The following is a 22,002-nucleotide window of genomic DNA, read 5'->3' on the forward strand; positions in this document are numbered from 1 at the left end:
AGGTTTAAGCTTGATTTTCATATTCAATCTAAGCATTAATCGCTTTAAAATCTATTTATTCATTTATATTATTACTTGTTGTATGTTTTTGCTATGATTTCTTATTTAATTTCTGTTCGTTTTGGGTTTCATTTATTCTTTAATAGTAATTTCTGGTCGTGTTGAGTTTGAATTTAAAAGGTATTTGTATCTGTTGAGCATAAGTTTAAAATAGCCATTACTTTTCATTGAAAAACTTATTTTTCGGAAAGTTTTTTTTTTTTATTAATTTCAAAAAACACCCTTTGTATCTTCATAAGAAAATCCAAGCCACCCTGCCTTATGCTTGTGAATTGGTGCCCCTCGATTTCCCATGTGAATCCTGGACGTGATTGGTAAGTGGGAATTGCACAACGGGCAAAAATACCGCCAATACGATGTAAATTCTGCCTTCATAAGAAGAATACATGAAGATTGCTCAAAATAGCGGCATAAGTGTTCTCTGATTAGCTCGCATATTTGCGGACAACTGGGCAATATTTCTATATAAAATGAGGGTTAACTATTCGCCAATAAAGGCCTAAACGTCCATACTCCTTGTTGACGATTAATAGAATCCTTCCTAGAACATTTCAACCGTTCAGAAGTCAAATGGGTTAAGTCCGTAAGGAAAAGGGAGAATGGTAAAGATTTTCGAAAAGATACATTAGTATTTTTGATTTTAATGTACCAATTCTCTGGTTAAAAAGTTTTTCGAAAATTTTGTAGATTTTGACAATCCTAAGCATGGGGATCCTAACACATGACAATCCTAACAAATATATTTTGCACATAAGCATTTTAGGTTAGACTAAACAGCAGGTAAAAACAAAGTTTTTTGTTAGAATTTTTATATTAACCCTTGATAAAGAGAGAGAGAGTAAAAAAAGAAGAAATTAATCATAATCATTCGCAAGGCCGTATCCAGGGGGTGAGAAGGGGGGGGGGGGTTGTACCGGGTTTGAACCTCCTCTGGAAATCTACTAGTAAAAGCGTAACAAAAATGCAAGTAAACACATTTTTAGGTGTTTTTTTTGTAAAACCCCCTCCAAAAAAACACTCCCCCCTAAGAAAAAAAACAGGATACAGCCTTAGTCATTCGATTTCTAAAGTGCTCGTTCATAGCAAAACTGAAAAGAAGTGATTCAAATTCAAACTTTATTGCTCAGGTTCTAATGCCTGATTAGAAGTAAAAACAAAATTAATGACAAAAAAGCACTGGGGGACTTTCATCAGCTCTCACATCAGGATATGCCCACCATAAATGGTTTCGAGCAAAACCGTCATAAAATCTGTGAACAGACTTAAAGCGAATGAAAGACCATTGAATGCTGCTATTCACTCGTATTTATCTCCGTCCTTCAATAAAAGCCTAGGTTCATACTGAGATTTCCGTCTTAACACCAAAGAGTAAACTTATCACTAGTCTTGCAGGTAGTATGAAAAATAAAAGGGATCGGAGCATAAACACATTGTTAAAATGAGCGAAAAGCAGCAACTCTAACCTCAGCAACCTTTCTGAAGGACATCTTGGCCAGATGCTTTCGTGATTCGAAGAGTCGTCAACACCTGTAAAAAAAAGAGCGAGTAAGAGAGAGAAAAGGAGAGGGAGAAAAAGAGAAACAGAGAGGGAGAGAGAGGACGGGTTTTTTATATTAAGTATTTTGCCTCGCTCCTTGACATAGTCCCAATGACTTTGAGCATAACGAGGCTGGTGGCAAGGTTCTTAAAACTGTTTAGGGCTGACGTTTTGATTCCGCTCCTACTCATTAATGTCTGTTTAATTATCTCATGTTTTATTTATCGAAACTGAAAAACTTCGACACGCTTCATTAGATCGATAAGAAACATCGGTTGAGTGGTTCTTGTGCTCAAACTAAGTGATGAGAGCCAGTGGAAAGCCCGTGGAAAAGCTAGTGGAGAATCCGTGTCTTAAAATTAAAACGATAATAGCTGAATTCATTTTTGCACTACCAACGTGGATTCGGTTTTTACAGAGCTCAGTTAAGTCGTGGCTGAAGCGGTATCTGTAACCTAGTAAAAAACGAACACGTCCCACAGTAACAAAAAATGGCCCGAAGTCTCAAAAATGGTGTCAGATCGGAACACAAAGTACGCCATTGGAACCGCCTTGGCCGAAAACCTGACAAAGGAAACTTATAGTCCCTTGGCTTGAACAACAAGGAAAGTGGCTGCAATCACAAAATTCTGCATCGGAAGTATCTTTTTTCTTTCTCCGCAGCTAGAGGGACACTGGAACATCATATAGAGCTATTAAAGGGACCATTTTACAGGGAATTCTTTCATATAGTGTCTTGTAATTAACGAAAAACAATATTTAAAATAAAATAAATCATTTAAGAAGAACTGCATTTTCGTATACAATAATTCAAATGACGTCATCACAGTAGGTTATAACCATAAATGACGTAAAAAGCAAAACTTATATTATGATTATAATGGGATCAGCACCATTCAGTATATGATGACGTCATGCCATAGACGTCAAATGGAAAAAAATAAAAAAGAAAAAACAAATAGAAAAGATTAAGGAAAAATTTAGTTCAATCATAATACATGAATCTGGTTTACCTATCTGTTCACTGAGCACGGGCGTAAGATATTTGTTTCAGCACCAGAATCACTCTAATGTTAGAAAATCCATCTAAAAGGCCTATTTACAGTGTATGACCAACTGACATGTGTATATCCGGCTAACAATCCTCTAAAACTTGTGCTTTGGATCGTGGTAAAAAAAAAAAAAACACACACAAAGTTAACATTATTGAACAAGAAGTTAACATGCATAGTCCCAACTTTTTATATTCTTCGGGGCTCAATGACTATGCTTTTTATAATAACAATAAAAAATTCCCTTCCCCCCTTACTGCATGCTCCCCCCTTTCTGACCGATTTTGTAGTTTCTTAAACAGCGACCAAAGGAAATCACTTCACAAGGGATCAATTTCGCTATAATCACTACAAATTTAAGTTCCAGAAATATCTGAACTACTAAACTGGCAATTAATAAACTCAAGCCAAAAAATATGTTATTTTATGAAAATTTGAAGTTTTCTGAAGATAATTTCGAGGATTAATATAAACATAGTCAACCACACATTTTTTTTCAAAATAGGAAGAATTCTGGAGAAACCATAAGGTTCGAGAGCTAAAAAATTTCTAGATTCCATATCTTCCAAGTTTATAACCTTTCAAGAATATCCCTCCCCCTAAAATTATATATAATTAAATGAGCTCTACAAGCACCGATTGGCACCAGGACTGTCAAGATAGGTCCAGAAATTTGGATCATAGAAGTGAGGAAGAAGAAGAAAAAAAGGGCAAAGAAACAAAACTTTACTCCGTCCTGTCTAAGATGGCTATAGTGCTATAAGACTTATATTTTATAACCTTTTCTGTAGATAAAGTGATGCTTACGGAAAAAAAAGATTCTTACTTGGAGTCAAATTCGACATTTCTGGCTATAACAAATCCAACTGAATTATCAAAAACGCCGTATTTTGCAGAATTAACTAGCATACATACAGAATGCAAACTGTATCATACACTTTCAAATAAGGACAAACAAATTACATAAAGGGCCTTAAAAAAAAAAAAAAAATTGAACATAATTGCTTGGACGACTCGGTGCTGGCGCAGGAATTGAGCCTAAGATTCACCAGTAAATCTTGGACTCAGATCCCACACCATCAGCATATTTCCTACAATAACTAAATTAAACTCAAAGGTTTGTTTTTAACAGGACTTTTAATCAGGATACAGTTATGCTTGACGGATATGTAACGCGTGCGGCTAGATACCAAGCACTGATGAAAGGCTGCTTGGGAGATTGAGCCAAAGAGTATGGGTAGCTTCCAAAAGTGGGAACTGGCACTGGCGTAGACAATAGGACCCTCCCCGCTATCTAGCGTTAGACCCGGGGAAAAATCTTGATTAGAGATTCCCCTCCCCGTGTCCCAAAAATTTTCAAGCCAAATTTTAACAAAATTTTGATTTATCAACAAAATGATTTTCAATTTATTAATTTTCAAAATTTTGTGCCCCCTTAAATTTTTGCGCCCGGGGCAAGTGCCCCCTCTGTCCCTCATCTATAATTGCCTCTGTCACAGCAGCAGTGGGACGACAGACATAAAAAATAAGAAAAACATAGCGCATACTCTTCTTTGAAATTTCAAGAGAACTTACCAAATCCATTTAACTTCGCAGGAAATTCTCTTCAAAATAAAAAGTCTGAGAACGTACACTGAATGCATAATAAACCAAAGAACAGTCTCAACACTTTCGTCCGGTATTTTTAAAACGAACAGTCTGAGGCGCTTTGACATTGAAACTGTTCTTTTGTTTTTCTCTTTAAGTTCTGTTATAAGGGATATCTTATAGCACCCCGAATAAATCCTAGAATACAGGTTTTAGATATATGAAGCATACACACAGTCATAGCAAAGATGCTTCACATTAAATCTTATTTTTCTTCAGAATGAAAATTCCTAAGAACAGCCTGTCAAACACCTTTTTCATGACAGCCCTGTTACTACTAAGCCATATTCCAAATAGTAAGCGGTACAAAAAATCTGGATCTATCCCTTTCTAGAGCTATAGTGAGAGGAAAGTTGAGATGGCTAGGACACGTTCTACAGATGAAGGATGATAGATAGCCAAAGATCGTCCTTTTGGGGCAACCATCTAGGGCCAAAGGAAAAGCAGGTTGTCCTGAACGGGAGGAGGTCGTAATGAAGGAGTTAATGCAAATGGGAACTTTTTGGACGGGGGGGGGGGTTTAAAGAGGGAAGCTTTGAATAAATTGGGATGGAGGAGGAGCGTGTGTAGCAAATGTTGGCGTCAGGCAACTTGGTGCTACAATGTGTTGTTAGTAGTAGGAGTAGCAGCAGTAGTAGACACATATGAGTATCGCCATATTCAGTTTGGGAGGTTTAATAAAAATAAAAAAAAATATTTACGTAACTAAGTCTTAACAAAAATCAACACTAATAAAATTCAAGCGCATTACCTCAGCTGTAGTAGGATGAATTCCAACAAGATTGTCAAAGTCGGCCTTCGTTGCGTTCAGCTTTAAGCCTAAGGCAAACCCTTGAGTGACCTCACCTGCATTTGGTCCGAAATAATGCAGACCCACAACCCTTTCCTAGAGAAGAAAACCCATCAAGATGAAGTAATTGGGCAATGTATTAAACACAACCGTCATGTTCATTCATTCGAATATTTAACAGACAAAAAAAAACTTCGAAAAAGGTATAGGCACATAAACACATTCGCGATCACTATAAATTGTTTTTTTTTTTTTAAATTACGAATCCTTACCAATTAAAAAGAAACCACCAAAAAGGCACATCTCTTTTTGTTAGTTGACTCGAATTGAAATCTTGGAAGAAAAAAATTAATATATATATTGATAAGACTTAATTCTGACTACTACTTGGAACTATAATTAACACCATTGGAGAATGCCCAAAAAATGTACAAGTAACTTCAACGATATCTAACATTTGACGACACTTAGCAATTTTTCATGCTTAGTAATCGTTTTTTTTGTCAGGAACTGAGATCAGAGAGTTATTACGATACCAATTTTACCAAATAAACAAACTTATTTAATTATTCTTATTATAACAATGAAAAAATGCCAAGTATCATAAATGCTAGATAGTGTTGAGGTTTTTTTTGTCACCACTAGCGCCAGTTCTTACTCTTTTAAGTTATTACTAATATTTGATTTAGCCAAAAAAAAAAAAAAAAAAAAAAAAAAAAAAAAAAAAAAAAAAAAGCTGATTCTTAAATAGTTCTAGAGACATAAACTGGCGATCACGTAATGTGAGTGTTTTTTCAGGTCAATATATCCTTACCGTAATTAAAAGATACTCACAAATAATTAAATCTAGTAACATCAATAGCATATTAATATCGCGCTAATTCCATGCCTTTTTGAGTTCACTGATAGAACCAAATTATTCACTAATTTTCTGGAGCGGGTAACCTCTTAACGCAGTTACGCGCTTTTTATCTTTTTTTTTCAAGCCGCAACGAATGGTCTAAAAAAGCCCCCACAAATCCCTGAAATTTTACTGAAAAGTTATCACCAAAAAGGCATATCTTGACTCAAGTCATAATTTTTGGAGGAATATAATTAATACAAATCGCTAAGATTTTATTCTGGATATTACGAAAGAGTATGGGTAACTTGAGAGAGTAGGAACTGGCGCTATTATTGACACACATACACACACAAAAAAAAAAAGTGCCAACTATGTTTGGTGACAATTGGCATTTTTTTCCAGTATAATAATAAGAATTATTAATTTATCCATCTCATGTTAAAGTCGTTAATTGCATGGTATGTTTTGCTATTTTGCTGAGGACGGCGACCCGTTAGCGAAAACTTTGTACGTGTTACTGTCTGTCACTGTACAGGTAAGCAAAATATTCCTTTCATCCTTTGGAATTATTTTGGCCATGTATATTATTCAAAGACAACACAAAAATTTCAAAATAAAATTGTTACCCTCATGAAGAGTTGACATTTACCAAAACAGTTCTTATTTATATTAACTAAAAAAACAAGTTTTTTTTTAACTGAAAACAAGGAGTAACATTAAAACTTAAAACGAACAGAAATTATTCCGTATATGAAACGTCCTGTCCCCTCCTCAACGCCCCGATCTGTACGCTATAGTCTTTTTATTTTTTTAAAAAATGGAGTTGTGAGAAAGAGTCTAACTTTAGCGTAAAGAGCGAGGCGTTGAGGAGAGGACAGCCCCTTTCATATACGGAATAATTTCTGTTGGTTTTAAATTTCAATGTCGCTCCTTACTTTCAGTTAAAAAAAATTGTTTTTTTTAGTTAATTTCTGAACGTTTTTGAATTAATGCAGCTTTGATTTTGGCTCACCGTACGTGAATAATTAAAACGAAATTCGCATATTAAGTTTCCTCTTTTTGGCTAATTGGCTTTCTCGAAATTTTGTTCTGACGTAACTTACGAATTAACTTACGTAACGAACTTCTATATTCGTATATTTTTATTACGTATATTATGGGGTTCGCCACCTAGTCAGTACCTGGCTCTTTACACTAAAGTTCGAGTTTTTTTTTTAATTCTTTAAGAATGAGCCAATAATCAAAAAGGCCGTTAATTAGAATAAACAGCTCTTATGGAAGTACTATAAGACTTTAGCGTAAAGAGCGAGGTATTGACTAGGGGGTGAATCCAATCATATACGTAGGCTAATAGTTTCTGTTCGTTTTAAGTTTTGATGTTGAAAAGTTTTTCAGTTGAAAACTTGTTTCTTTTATTTAATTTCTGTTCGTTTTTTTAAATAATGCTGGGAAATTCGGTGCCCCTTTCATAGCAATGTCCCTTCCCCCATGGAAAGATCCTCCCACATAACCCCGACCGGCCCCCCCCCCACTACCAGAAAAAATCCCCCCTGAAAACGTCTGTATACTTCCCAATAGCCTATACCATATGTAAACATTGGGTAAAGTTCCTAACTTTCAGCCCTCACTCCGGGGACTTTGGGGGATTAAGTCATCCTCAAAGACATATTTATTATATTTTAGACCATGCTGAACAAAATGGCTATCTCAAAATTTTGATCGGGTGACTTCGGGAAAAAAATTAGCGTAGGAGGGGGCCTAGTTGCCCTCCATATTTTTTGGTCACTTAAAAAGGACAATAGAACTTTTAATTTCCGTTCGAATGAGCCCTCTCCCAATATTCTATGACCCCTAGGTCGATGCGATCACCCCTGAAAAAAACAAAAACAAAAAAACAGCAAATAAACACACTTCCGTGATCTTTCTTTTGGCAAACAATAAAAAATTTCATATTTGTGTAGACATGAGCTTGAAATTTCTACAGTTGGGTTTTGTTATGCGCTGAATTTGATGGTGTGATTTTCATTAAGGTTATATGCCTTTTAAGGGGTGTTTCCCCTCTTTTTTCGAAAATCAGGCAAATTTTCTCAGGCGCGTGGCCTTTGATGGTAAGACTGAACTCGATGAAATTAATATATTTAAGATCAGCATTAAAATCTGATTCTTTTGATGTATCTATTGGTATCAAAATTTCGTTATTTAGAGTTTCAGTTACTATTGAGCCGGGTCGCTCCTTACTCACAGTTCGTTACCACGAACTGTTTGATTGTCTAAAATCATTATAATATATAATATCAGATCAAAATACAACTAAGTGATAAACAATCAAAGTGCGCATGCGAAACCCATGATATTCATATAGAAACAAATCTACTAATATTTTTTCTAACCCTTCAAATAAGGTGCTCAGGTTCAAACCACACAATCACAAGGAAGAGTTGTTGCTGTTCACGTATAATTACCATTAATTTTTTGGAAGGATGGAGGGGCGTGCGTTGCTGTATTAGCCACAGGTGGCTTGGTGCCACGGTGAGTTGTTATTAGTAGTAGTACTAACATTCCCACTAATTAATTCAAGGCCTTGATATAAAGGAGTTGGGCTCTCATTTACAGAACGACTAAACATCAAGTTCAGAAATGCTTTTTTATGACCTGTGGTATTAGCTATCATTGAGGACCGAGGCAAGTTGCAAGGGAGGAATGAAAAAAAGAAGGGTAAAGAGGAGATTCATGAAAATTTAAAAAATGAACTCACCAGTCATGTTGTAACTCACAAAAAAAATTACTCCAAGGTGATTAAATTAGGAACCCATCAAGTGGCATCTTAAGAAAATACTTTATAATACTCTTACTTTATAATATGCAGAATAATTGTAATTAACACATTCTGACTGCAAATCCAATTTACTTATACCAATCCACCCTAATATCCAAATATATAGCCCAAATAATATATTTTTTATTTGATTTCGTCACAGTTGATTCAATTTAATGGTAGACGGGTTGAAACAAAATGACGCATGGCAAAACGTACAGGAAATATGTAATTTGGGCTACATACTTGCAAATTAGGGGGAGGGGGTAAAGGACAGAAGGCCTGTAGTCAAAATGTGTTAGCTACAATTATTTTGTACATTACAAATTAAGAATTTTTTCTCAAAAAGTTTGCTTCTCAATAGCCCCAATTCCAGACTTTTACCAACTAATATAATATATATATATATATATATATATATATATATATATATATATATGTTGGATAGAAGTAGCTCAATTGTAGATTCATATTTTTATTTTAACCTCTTAAATCTTAGCTATCATTGGGGACATGCGCATGAAGAGCGATGAGGATAGGGGGGGGGGAGAGGTGAGGGAGAGAGCTATGATGTAAAAAAAGTCCTTTTTGTGTTTTATTTTTGTCAATGTTTGATTTTAGTTATATCCCGGATTGAATAGAAATAGATTAATCGTAGATACACATTTTTCTTTTATCTTTATTCTGTTTTAATTTTTTTTATTTATTCTGTTACTTTTTTGGATTTTAAACTTTTTTTTATTTTTTAAGCTTATTTGTTTTAAATTCAAACTGCTTGTTTTTTCGCTATGACGTTTTGATGCTCCGTAGATCATTAATTCGTAAAACATTTTCTTCTCTAAAATCCACCGGCCTTAAATTCTCGTTTTTTTTTTTATTATTATTTTCTCAGCCCTTTATTTAGACTGAACGAGCAAACAAACGTTCAAAAGGGGGTAAATCCATTTATTAGATAGTGCAAACAGATACAAAAGTCTGGATATTTCCATCACATATACAGCAATCCTCATCAGCAGAGATCCTAAAGCATTAATTTCAATGCTTTAATATATCTGCTGATGACGATCCGTGTATACGTGATCGAAATATCCAGACTTTTGTATCTGTTTGCACTGTCTAATAAATGGATTTATCCTCGTTTGAACGTTTGTTTGCTCGTCATAGAAAGGCAGTGTGGTCTTGGAAAAAATACCTGATTTAAGGTATTCCGCCGAAACTACTTACATTTAAGGACTTGATGCAAATGAGCTTGGCATAGCCGACATTCTCTCCTTTCTTCGGCAATGTGTATTCCAAAGGTGTGAAACTTGTGTGGTAAATTTCAATATCATCAGCACCAAATCTTTCAATGGCGGCTTCTTCGGAGAATCCGACCGAGCCATATTCGATCGGTGTAAAAACAGTTGTAGGAACATTGATATAATCCATATGGGTATCCTGACCTCTGTACAATCTCTGCAAAATTTTTTACTTATCCGTTTGGATATAAACACTATACGAATCAACAATGAAAAGTACTATAACATGTGGAGCAAATTAGCACGATTACCACATATCTGATAAGACCAGACCCTGCCTACGCGGTACAATTGCACGATTTGGGTACAATTTACAAGTTCTGGTGCATTTGGGCTGTATTTGCTGGGTCATTTCTTTTTCAAATTTCCAAACTCTTCAAGTTACCTATGAGGGATTTAAGCAATATAAAATGGATCTGTGTCGACTTGACACAAAAAGAAACCACTCCTATTTAAACTAATCTCCACATGAGAAGCATTACTCAGATAGGTTTCTGACAGGATGGAGATATCAATAATAATAATAATATACTAATGCTTGCCTTTCAGTGTATTCTAGTATTTTGTCTGTGAAGTGAGAACCGACATAGGATGCTATAGTTGTACCACAAATACTCTTTTGGGTACAATTTGGTCAGAAACCGGTATAATTTATCTGTTAAGTCTGGCAACGCTCAATAACATACTTTATATTTGGATAAATGACTCATCTTGCACAATCTCTGCATGAATTTTGTACCTTTATTCATTTATATGTAAACCATTGGCGTAGCTAGAAGAGAGGCAAGGGGAACGGCTGCCCCAGAGAGCGGCCTTTGAGGGGGCGCCAAACTGGTTTTCTTCTGTTTACTTATATTGTGGTAATCATGGTGGAGGGGGGGGGACAAAAGCTGAGGTTGTCCCAGGGCGCTGAAAACCTTAGCTACAAATTTGACCTAAGCAATATATAGATCAAGCCCTTTAATTTGAAATGAGGAGAAGATCCGCATGAGCACTAGATGTTTATAAAATACTTTATATTTGCTGAGCTGCTGACATTTGTACATTCCCTGCGTAAAAAATTTAACTCTATCCGTTTGGATGGAAGTATAATCAACTCAAAAATAAAGCAATAATAAAGGGAAAGGAAGACTAATGAGGAGTTAGATATTCGAAGACTTAACACTGGAATATAGGAGTTAGTATTAGCACCAGTTATAATATAGCGTCTGGTGACTTAATTAAAAAGTATATCATTTCTAAGAAAATTAGGTTTAATCTGTAATGCAGTAAGATTAAAGCTGAAATTTCTCTGTAAATGATAACTTTTCAGCATTTTTTACGTTCAAAAACTATTAATGTCAAAATTCAGTCTGAAGTAAGAAGGCCTGGGTTAGTTCGAGATAATCCTTGTAGGTTAAGCAGGTTAGTGGACTTTAAGATGGCAAGCCCGAGACTTAATAGGTCCAGAATTCCCTTTACTCTCCCCAACGTTTTAAAGTTACTTAAAGAGACAAAAATGCAGCAATTTTGGGTCAAACAAAACCGCTGAAAACTAGATGGCGTTGGAAAATTTCAACCTGACATTACCGCCTATTTCCTTTTTATAAATAAATTCTCTTTAATTTGACAAAATATTATACATTCGCAACATTGATGAGAAACGAGACTAATAACCATAATACAGTAAATAAAATCCTAAAACAACTTCATACTTGAACAAAACAGAAAAAAAACTGACTTCCGCGTGACAGATTTTTACAATCCCCTCTGATTACTCCTTTTTCAGAAGCAAAAAATAGCTCCACCTTTGAAAACTGGGTTATTTAACGCAGAGCAGCAAATCTAGAAAGACAAGGAAATAAAATTTCTGGAGAGACAATTAACTCCGCCTTTTTAAAGCCCGAGTGGTTCTTCTGTGAGAATACTTAGACAGAAAAAAGGTTAACAGTTTTTGAATGTTATTTTTTAAAAGACTGTTCTCCGTGATTAAGCTAAGTCTCTTGAGTAATAACAAGGCATTTCAAATTAAATTATTCCCCATTCAATTCCTTTTACACAAATTTAATTGTATTAGGAGTGAACAAGAAATTAATTTTACGGAGAATTTGACAGGTAAACAGCAATATGGTCAATTCCAACATATTTTGATGCGGTTACAAGAGCCAAAGAACAAACAATAGCTTATTAAAGAGTGAAGTGCCTTTCATATAGCTTTCAGACTCTACAACTAATCTAACTTAAGGATTAAAGCTTTACCTAGCGCTGAGTGTCTCCGTTGCTTCTTGTGAGAGGAATTTTCCTAAATTCAAGCTTATTAAAAGCTTTCTCAGATCTACTTTGAGCCATGTTCGACTTCCTCGCTTAGCTATTTTATCTATCGAGATCGGTGTGGTGATCTCAAGTTAGAAAAGAGAGGTTATAAGCAGGGTTGCCACCCGGCGAGGAAAAGAATTACTAGATTTTAGCAACTTGTTGATTGTTCTAGTGATTTTCTTCAATAATCTAGTGATTTATGCGCTGTTTTAGTGATTTTTGAGTTTAGGCAATATAAAAAAATCACTGCAAATAGTGATAAATCATTAGTGGTGGCAACCTTGGTTCTAAGTAAAAGGATTTTTTTTTTTTTTATTACACTACATGTTATTCTGATCCAATATAATGTAACATGACTGTTATAAAAGTGTTAGTCCAAAAACTACGTTTTAAAATGTTGTACTTTGTTACGCATTATTTTATTTACATTGCATATTTTTAAGAATCTCACACACCCCCAAAACATACTTAGCCTATATTTTTATTTTACACATGTATGACTTTCATACAGAAATTCTCAGAATCTACATTTCTTTTCTTTTTTTTTGTTTCCATAATGTAAAGACTAAGTTCATTGCATGTTTAACGGTTCAGAAATAAAAATCCAAAACAGGGCAAGTTGAAATTCCACCCCGGGTGTCAGACGACCTTTCTATGCCCCTGAATAGCTTCCAATTACATTTTATGAAAGGTCATTGTAAAAATCTGGGAGGGGACCCATTTGACTGGAGATTATACGGTCTAGTGCAATTTCAAGCCCTGTTTTTGTTAGTGGCGATTTTTGTTCTTTTAAACTTTGGCTTGCCTATTCACTCTAATTGTCTATTCAATTTCATTTTGTTTTAAATTTCATAACTGATTCACATTAATATCTGCTCGTTTTAAGTTTGACTTTTTATATGACTTTATTTCTGCCCGCTCTTTACTTTTTTTAAGAACTTTTCCAAAAATTAAATTCTCTTATTAGGGAGGAACATTTGCTCTTTTAGGAGCAGTGGAGGTAACATTGCATATTGGTAAGAATCTCAAAAACCGTCAAAACATACTTCACCTATATTTTTATTTTAAACATGTATGTCTTTCAAAAAAAAAAAAAAATTGCTAAGCACAAGACTCAGCAGACATCCCTAACAAAATCCTTATTTAAAAGGCTAGTAATGCTAGTAAACAGAGACAGAGAGGATACGCGGAGAAAGAAAGAAAGAGAGAGCGAGGAGGGAAGACAGAAAGAAAGAGAGAGAGAGAGCGAGGAGGGAAGACAGAAGGAGAGAAAGAGAGACTGAGAGAGAGAAACTAAGAGAGAGAGAGAGAGAGAGAGAGAGGAAGAGATAGAAACAAAGAGATAGAAAAGAGAGAGAAAAACAGAAAGAGAAAGACAGAGAAAAAAGAGAGAGAAAAGGAGAGAGAAAAAGAGATAGAGAAAGACAGAGTGTGTGTGTGTGTGTGTGAGAGAGAGAGACAGAGAGAGAGAGAGAGAGAGAGAGAGAGAGAGAGAGAGAGAGAGAGAGAGAGAGAGAGAGAGAGAGAGAGAGAGAGAGAGAGAGAGAGAGAGAGAAACAGAGAGAGAGAGAGGGAGAGAGAGAGAGAGTTTACCCTTGAAAGTTGGATCCCCGCTTGAATCGCAACTGGTGTAAGTTCTAGTTTTCCATCTAGGACGTCTCCGATGGCGAAAATATTCTTCACATTCGTTCGCTCAGCTTCATCAGCAATGACTTTCCCATTTCTAGAATAAAAGAGTAATGTGACTCAAAAAGACCATATTAACCAACCTACTTAATTAGTTCCTGAAGCTTTGCTACTATTTATCGAGTATCGTAGGATAAGCCTGTCAGTAGGATACTACAACAGGGAAACAGGACCGGGCGTGGTTCCCCCCCCCCCCCCCCCATACCATCTGAAATTCAGATGCTAACTTTTAGCAGTAAGGCCTCTAGAATCGCAATGACTGAGCTTGCAGATACACACCCCACCATTAATAAACAAATCAGACCAAAATCGAACAGAAACAAAGATGAGTAGGGCTGAGGCCACCCATCCATTGTGAAGACCAGAACATAATTTGCGCTTTACTGAAAATAAATTTCATTTTAAATGTTTGAACTTTTTAAACTTTATTAAATCAAAAATCATTAACACTTAAAGAAATGAATATCATGATATGTATATTAAACTGTCAATCCAAATTCATTTTTTTTTCAGTAGCCTTGGTTATGACAGTGATTTTTTTATCGATATTATGAAAAATAGAAAAACACTAGTTGAAATAAGGATTGTCTTCAGTAAAGTGCAAATTATGTTCTGGTCTTTAGATAGCTTGGGGGTGTCAGCTCTATTCATCTTTGTTTCTGTTCGTTTTGGGTTTTATAAATTATTGATAGTGATTTTTGGTAGCTTTACGCTAGGAAAATTATTTGCCTTTATTTCTGCTCATTTTTGATTTGATGTAGCTCTTTACTTTTATTCGAAAACCTTATTTTGTGAAAAAGTTTTTCAAATTAATTTTACTAAAGAACAAGAAGGTCATAAAAAGAAACAAGGGCAAGCAAAGGAGGAAACATGTCGATTAAAAACCTTCATTTTGCTGAGCGCCAATTAAGGTAGCTTAAAGGGGTCAAAAGGGGTGTGGTTTCCGTCAGACTTGAACTTCGTCCTAACTGAATCAATACAACCCAGCAGCAACAGAAGAGACAAAGATAGAGCAGGTTGCTCACACTGATTCGATCCATTATGAGAAAATAGCTGAGCTTTATGTTTTATCGATTAAAAGATGAGTTCTACCCAGACTAAAATTTTTCTTGGACAGCTTGCACTTTGTATTAGGAGCCCAGACTTCATATATTTTTCTTATAGCTCCTTACTTCTTTTTTATGAAATTCACCTTTTTTCGTTGCATTTGAATCATAACCCTTCCAATCCAGAACAGATCCCTATGTATGCACTCAAGGCCGTATCCAGGGGGGCTATGGGGTTTGAATCCCCTCCTTCAAAATGTTTGTCCGACTCGTAAAATACGTAAAAAACTGAATATACACAAATTTTATGAGGAAAAAAATTGTACACCCCCCCCCCCTGAAAAAAATCTTGGATACGGCCGTGTATTTACCTATCCTAGTTTTCTCGTTATAAAATATAGCAGTAATGAATAAACTACAATTTAGCAGAAAATAAAATAATAAAAAAGGGGATAATTATCAGGGAGACAATCTAAATTTTTTTTTTAATCCAAATATTACTTGGATTTCACAATCACCTGATTGAGAAGGATCAATTAAATGTTCCTATTTCTTTTCTTTTTTTCTATTCTATTCTTTTCTATTTTCAGATTGTACCTTATAAAACTTACAGGTTTTTCCCACTGAAAAACCAAATGGAAAATCGCACTATCGATTGTAGATTTGCCATTCCGCAGATAATAATTATAATAGGTTATTTATAACCCGCTAATAAATACAGGAAAAAAGCGGAATACAAAGAAAAAGGAAGGAAACAACACAAAAAAAAAAAAAAAACCACAAATAACAACACCAAAAAAAAAAACTACAAATGAACGAAAAGAACGATGAGCCCGTGGTGTGGCTCGAGCTTGGCAGGGGCTGATAGAGAATTCATTCATGATAATTGATATCAAGAGTTGACAATCTAGATTGAGAATTAATTTTGCCCAGTCATGGGTCGGGTTCATAAAATTTTTTGCTCCACATGTTCCAATTCGGCAATCCTGCTTTACAAACTTTTTCTTTTCTACTGACAATTCTCAATCTTGTTTCAAGAATCTAGTTTGTCAGTGGAAAATACCTTATATCTACGCTGGACATACAGTGTCTAAAACATCCACTGGTAATAGTAGATCAGTAATACCCTTACTAGATATGTATCTAAAATATCTTTAAAATGAAATATTCCTTTTACACAAAGAATTTCTTTAGGAGGGCTTTAAGAGTATTTTGTTTTCACACCAGGCATAGCCCACATGATGACATCGCTTTGTCATTTTAATTCAACAAAATCAATTGTCCTGTCAGAACTAGGCTAAAGGATAGGCATAGTCAAGCCACCTGGGCTACACAAACAGCAGGACGTCCACAAAACAGGTGGGAAAGAACACATTTAGAGGAACAGGAACAGATTAAAAGAAGGTAAGAATTCAATGAGAGGGAGCAAAGAGTAAAGTTTCGAAAATAGGCGGCTGGAAGAACATCTTGCTGAGTTGTGTTCGCTTGTGGTGGCTTTGTATTGTCTTAAGATACTAGCAGTACCCTAAAGTACAATAATAACATCACAGGACTAGTACCATGAAACGAAATAGAAAATTACTGTTATAACTTATCCTTGGTGATTGTGGGAAACGCAGGACAAGAAAGGCAACAAAGATCACATTGTTATTGATTGGTAGCTGTTCTACCATATAGTTAATTATCAGAGCATACAAGGCAAATCTTACTTCCTTGTTTAGGAATATTATTTCACCCCCACGTGATTGTGTAAGCATCCATGGTTTTCCATAGAATATTACGACATAAAGCTAGTGGGATAAGCAACACTTGTGATAATGAAACAGAGTCCTTAATACAAACTCCCCTCCTTGTCTCTTTCTCCCCCATGTTGACAACAAAATCAGAAAGGGATAGGGCTAGTTTAGTACCCTTTGGCAGAATAAATTGCACTTATTTATTGTACTTACAGTGGATTCAGAACAATTCCAGCTTTATCAGCTGCAATTTCGTCTGTACATGCGTTTCTGCCAATTGCAAACAAAACCGTATTGTATAAATCTTCTCGAATTTCACCTGACTCTGAATGCTTGGACGTGACCTTAAATAAAACTGCAACTTTAAAACAAGACTGAAACAAATTAAATCAGGAGGAGACACAAAGACGAAAAACTATAGAATAGAGTTCTTATAGAATAGAATTACAATAGAATATAGATGCTATAGTTACTATAGAAAATAGAGTTACCATAGAATAGAGTTATCATAGAATAGAGTTACCAAAATTACTATAGAATAGGGTTATTAGAGAATACCGAGTTACCATAGAACAGAATAATACTAAAGGAACAGGAGGAAAGATTAAGACAACGAACTATAGAATAGAGGTAAGAACTTGGACGAAAACACGGTATTGGGAGCGAGGGGTTGGAGGGGGGGGACTCTTTCTAGGATCTGGGCTTCACAAGGGATAGGCACGTGATCCAATCATGGAATTTAAAGAATTTTTTATGTTTGAAGCTAGGTCGACAAAACCCAATTTATCAAGGGAGTGAGCGTGCAAATATACAAGCTATCTAAAATCAGGGATAGTGATTGCTAATTTCTACGCTCAGGGAGATCAATTAATTGGTTTAGATAGTTTGAGGGCATACGACAGACCCCGATGGGAGCATTACCTTCGTTTTGCTAGAAAATCATTTGTGAATAATTTAAGTGGAAGAAAACAAGAAACCAATATCGTTGATGTACTACCCCCCCCCCCTCCCGCTCCCTAAGAGCAAAAATGTAAATTTTTAAGGATGAAACATTTTTTGTTTCTCCAAAGTATTTCTTACCGAGAGAAATTTCAGAAAAAAAATTCCGAAAAGGCCCCACACCTCCCAATAATCATGCTAAATGGCAGAGGCAGGAGGCGGTTCGCAACTACATCCCCTATTTTTGAATTTTTTTTTTTATCTTCAATTTGAGAAAAAAGGAAAACAGCGAAATGGCAGAGGCAGGAGGCGGTTCGCAACTACACCCCCTATTTTTGATTTTTTTTTTTTTTTTCATCTTCAATTTGAGAAAAAAGAAAAACAGCGAAAAAGCCACGGTCCTAAATTTTGAAAAATACTACTGTTTGAACTTTTTGTGTAGTAAAAAAAAAAAAATGAACCCTTACCCCGACTACTTTCGTGATATTGTTGTCATTTCTTTTATATATACATTTGAACTTTTCAAGAGAAAATTATTTTGTAAGTCTTTTATAGGTAATGATACAAATAGTGCATGGGGAAAGGCAATTTTTCAAAATTACATAGAAAAAATACATCAAGGCTAGAAATAAGTCGACAATATAAAGAAATTTCGCGAATATGCTGAATAATGAAAAAAAAACTATGTAAAACAGTGCTATTGCTTTATTTTTCAAAATAAAACACTTTATTGTTCAAGATGTCGATTATTACACCCTTCCAATGAGTATCCATTATTGATTTTCTTTTGTCTTGAAATTCCTCAAAACTGAATGAAAAGGTGACGTCAGCTAGGGTCCCCCCCCCCCCGCCATAAATGTTTTGTCCTCCCCAGGTTTTGAAAAAATACCTTTCTTGTTTGGTATTCCATTGAAAAAAACAACGAAACTGTCCCCCTACATTTTGCCCCCCACCCTTATATTTGGGTAAATTGGGGCCCTTGTGGACGAAATTGTTTAATTTTTTTCTTAGGAAATAATAAATTATTAATTCTTTATTCTTATGGAAGAAGATAATTATGTTTCCTTTGAAGATACTAGTTGCTTCTCAACTTTTTCCTTTGTATTCGGCAACCCACTGTAATCAAACAGTTAGTGGTAACGAACTGTAAGTAAGGAGAGACTCGGCCCAATAATAACCGAAGTTTTAAAAAACAGAATTTTAATAGTAATAAAAACATAAATATTATTGAGTTGGTATGCTGATTTCAAATATATAAAATCATTAAGCTTAATGTTACCCATTAAAGTTACGAGCCTGAGGAAAATTTGCCAAATTTTCGAAAAAAGAACACCCAAAAGGGTCAAATAAAATTAATCAAAATCACATAATCATATTCAGCATATCAGAGAACTCTACTTATAAAGGTTTGATCCAATAGGAAGCAAAAATAATACAATACGAAAAATATTTCTAAAAGGATAGCTATTTATACCTTCAGGGTAGGTGGTTTTCCTTCACTTGGGTTTCCGTCTTCGACCTTTTCTACTTTAACTGGTATAAACCCTCTGGAAAATTTAACCCCTTCTTCCTCCATATTCTTTCCAATCAGCTCAGCCATCTGCTGATCAAAACCTCGCAATAAAATAGAACGAACCTACAATAAAGATCCTTCAATTAAAGCTGAAATAATTTATATAGAATTTCTTTAACAGGCAACTTTTTGTCGCGCTTTAACAGAACTTGGGTTAACTCACATTCATAGACGAAATTAGATGAACTCGCATTCATAGACAAGTGATTTTGAACAAATTCATTATATATTCGTAACAAGTAATAAAAGCTGTCATATCAAATAAAATTCATTCTGATTTATTTTACACATATTAAGGAACTAAAAAAGAACGGTCCTATTAACATCTAGCTGTATAACAATAAATTTATACTTAAATATATATAAAATTTCGCTCACATGAAAAATGTAATAAATCCAGAAGTTACAAGATAACTTTTAAGTGAAATCTAGTTTTGAAACAACGCAATGAATTTCCAAAGATACCAAAATCGAAACATTTTTTGAACCCACTTGACCCATTTTGAATCAATTCATACATGAAAAACGCAATTTTCTAAGATTTTTGTTTTAGATGTTTCAAAATTATGAATTTTTAGGACAATGTCATATTTTTGTCGGCGTTGCCACATTGAATCGTGAAAATAAATAAGCAAAATTAACTATTTACATTTGACAATCTTTTTCATGTGTAAAAATTCAAACAATAACAATGTGTTGAGTCCCGAAGACGACTACACTTTCAAAAGAAACACTGATTTTGAGCTGAGTTTGTTTATTGATATTCTGATTCGGAGCCCATTATTACCAAAACTGAGCAGCTCTTTTTCATTAAAACTAAATTTAATATTTTCCTAATTTTTAAGGTATATTCGTATATAATTTTGTAATTAACCAATTCGATATGTTCTATTTCATTTTCACTGTCCTTGGTAGTTTTTAAATATGTAGGCCTATTACATAATGTCATTACACATACCAATACATCTTTAGTGCAACTACAAACCAGCCACAGCATTAAGGCCAGCGCAATTAAGATTATAAGGTGGTCAAGTTTTTAGCACCGATATTTTGACCAAACAATGATAAATGTATCGCTTTTAATTTCAATAATGAAAATAACTACAACTAATCAAATGAAAGCAGATCGTCCCGAATAAGGTGAGAGGATATCGTAAGCAAAGATTTAAATGAAATGGGAACTTCCTGGGAGGGTGTAAAACAGGGAGGTTTTGAATAGTTTGGGGTGTACGAGGAGCGTGCGTAGTTGTATTGGCCTCAGGCGGTATGGTGCTGCAGTGAGTTGTTAGTAGTAGTAGTAATCGAAAAAAATCTAGGCCTTTAAATTACTCTGCATGGACGCAGGGATGGAGCATTTGGAACTGTATTTCTGTTTTAAAAATTTTCCCGGTGGAATGTTTATTTTTCATTCGACCATTCTTTTAAAGATAGTTGTTTCAATATGAGGAGAGATAGTTGATATTTGAATTCTCTTTCTATTCGTATTTACTGCCATTTTTGAAAAGTATACCCATTATTGTGTTTTTCATTTGAGTCTCCTGGGGACACATTATAGTGTCCCCAACCACTTCATAGTAACATGTAAAACTGATTTTTATTTTACATTAAAAAAATTCCTGCCCTAACAGGGATCTTATCCTCCCCCTTTGTATCGATTTTACAATACATTATTCCAAATACTAGAGGTTCCATCTTCTCTATTAAAGTATGCCACCAGGCTGGCATGTGCGCTGTTTTGTGACATTTATTTATGTATCTGTTATAAATAAAAATATTCTACTCTTCTACTCTACTCTCTAAATTGGCCGAAGCGACATTTCACAAAAAGTCGGATTTAACATTTAACAACACAGTTTAGCTCGGATTCTAATTTGGATTCGTAAACTAAAAAGTAGGGATAACGACGAGAATAAAACAAATCTCCTTATTTTTGCTGTACATTTCCTACTCTACGAGGCGAATTTCTAGAACTAGCTAGCCTTTTTATAGTAAAAAACTATACTTAAACTTAAGATTTAATATGGCTTACCCATTTAAAAGATTTTGGGTTAAAAATAAATAACGTATCAAACATTAAGGCCTTGATCATTATGTTGTTTCGTTTAATTAACAAATTGATGAACATAAAACATTTTTAGAATCTTATAAAAGATTCTGATTTGCTAGCTTTTTAAAATGGTCATTAGAACACATATTTTGCAATATTATAAAACAGAAGTCAGTTGAATCTAAAATCAAACACAAAGGAACATCGTTCTCAAAAAGAAATCTATTTTAGAAAATAATGAGTAAAATATTTTCTTGATATGCCGGCGCAATAATCCTTGGGGGAAAGGGGGAAAAATGGGCTCCCTCCCGATCAATTTCTAAGAATAGCTAGCATTTCCATTGCTAAAAACTATATCTAACCTTACAGTTTAATGCAACTTAAAGTATTTTGCAATCTTACTAAACATGTCTTAGTTGAATTTAAAATCAAACACAAAGGAATATAGCTCTCAAAAGGAAAATCTATATTTTAGAAAGTAACGAGCAGAATATTTTCTTGATATTCTGACGCAATAATCTTCGAGGAAAGGAGGAAACAAAAAATTCGGCTCCACTCCCCATCAATTTATGAAAATAGTTAGCATTTCAATTGTTAAAAACTATATCTAACCTTGCGATTTAATGTGACTTAAAAA

General features: G+C 34.6%; 1 protein-coding gene across 5 annotated transcripts in view; it reads right to left on the bottom strand.

Moving 5' to 3' along the window:
* Positions 1–1,162: 1,162 nt before the first annotated feature.
* LOC148950998 (thioredoxin reductase 1, cytoplasmic-like) overlaps positions 1,163–22,002 on the bottom strand; it is a 106,811-nt gene continuing 85,971 nt past the window's right edge. For all 5 annotated transcript variants that reach the window (XM_089090540.1, XM_089090541.1, XM_089090539.1 and 2 more), the window contains 6 exons: positions 19,220–19,381; positions 17,020–17,150; positions 13,932–14,061; positions 9,970–10,200; positions 5,048–5,182; positions 1,163–1,587 (listed from right to left, as the gene is read on the bottom strand). In XM_089090540.1, coding sequence (XP_088946666.1) covers positions 1,519–1,587; positions 5,048–5,182; positions 9,970–10,200; positions 13,932–14,061; positions 17,020–17,150; positions 19,220–19,381 — 858 coding nt within the window. In that variant the 3' untranslated portion in view covers positions 1,163–1,518. The remainder of the gene's footprint in view (positions 1,588–5,047; positions 5,183–9,969; positions 10,201–13,931; positions 14,062–17,019; positions 17,151–19,219; positions 19,382–22,002) is intronic.

This window comes from Artemia sp. Qi Xiang Cuo, chromosome 6, assembly GCF_049724085.1.
Source record: "Artemia sp. Qi Xiang Cuo chromosome 6, ASM4972408v1, whole genome shotgun sequence".
In the NCBI taxonomy this organism is placed as follows: Eukaryota; Metazoa; Arthropoda; class Branchiopoda; order Anostraca; family Artemiidae; genus Artemia; species Artemia sp. Qi Xiang Cuo.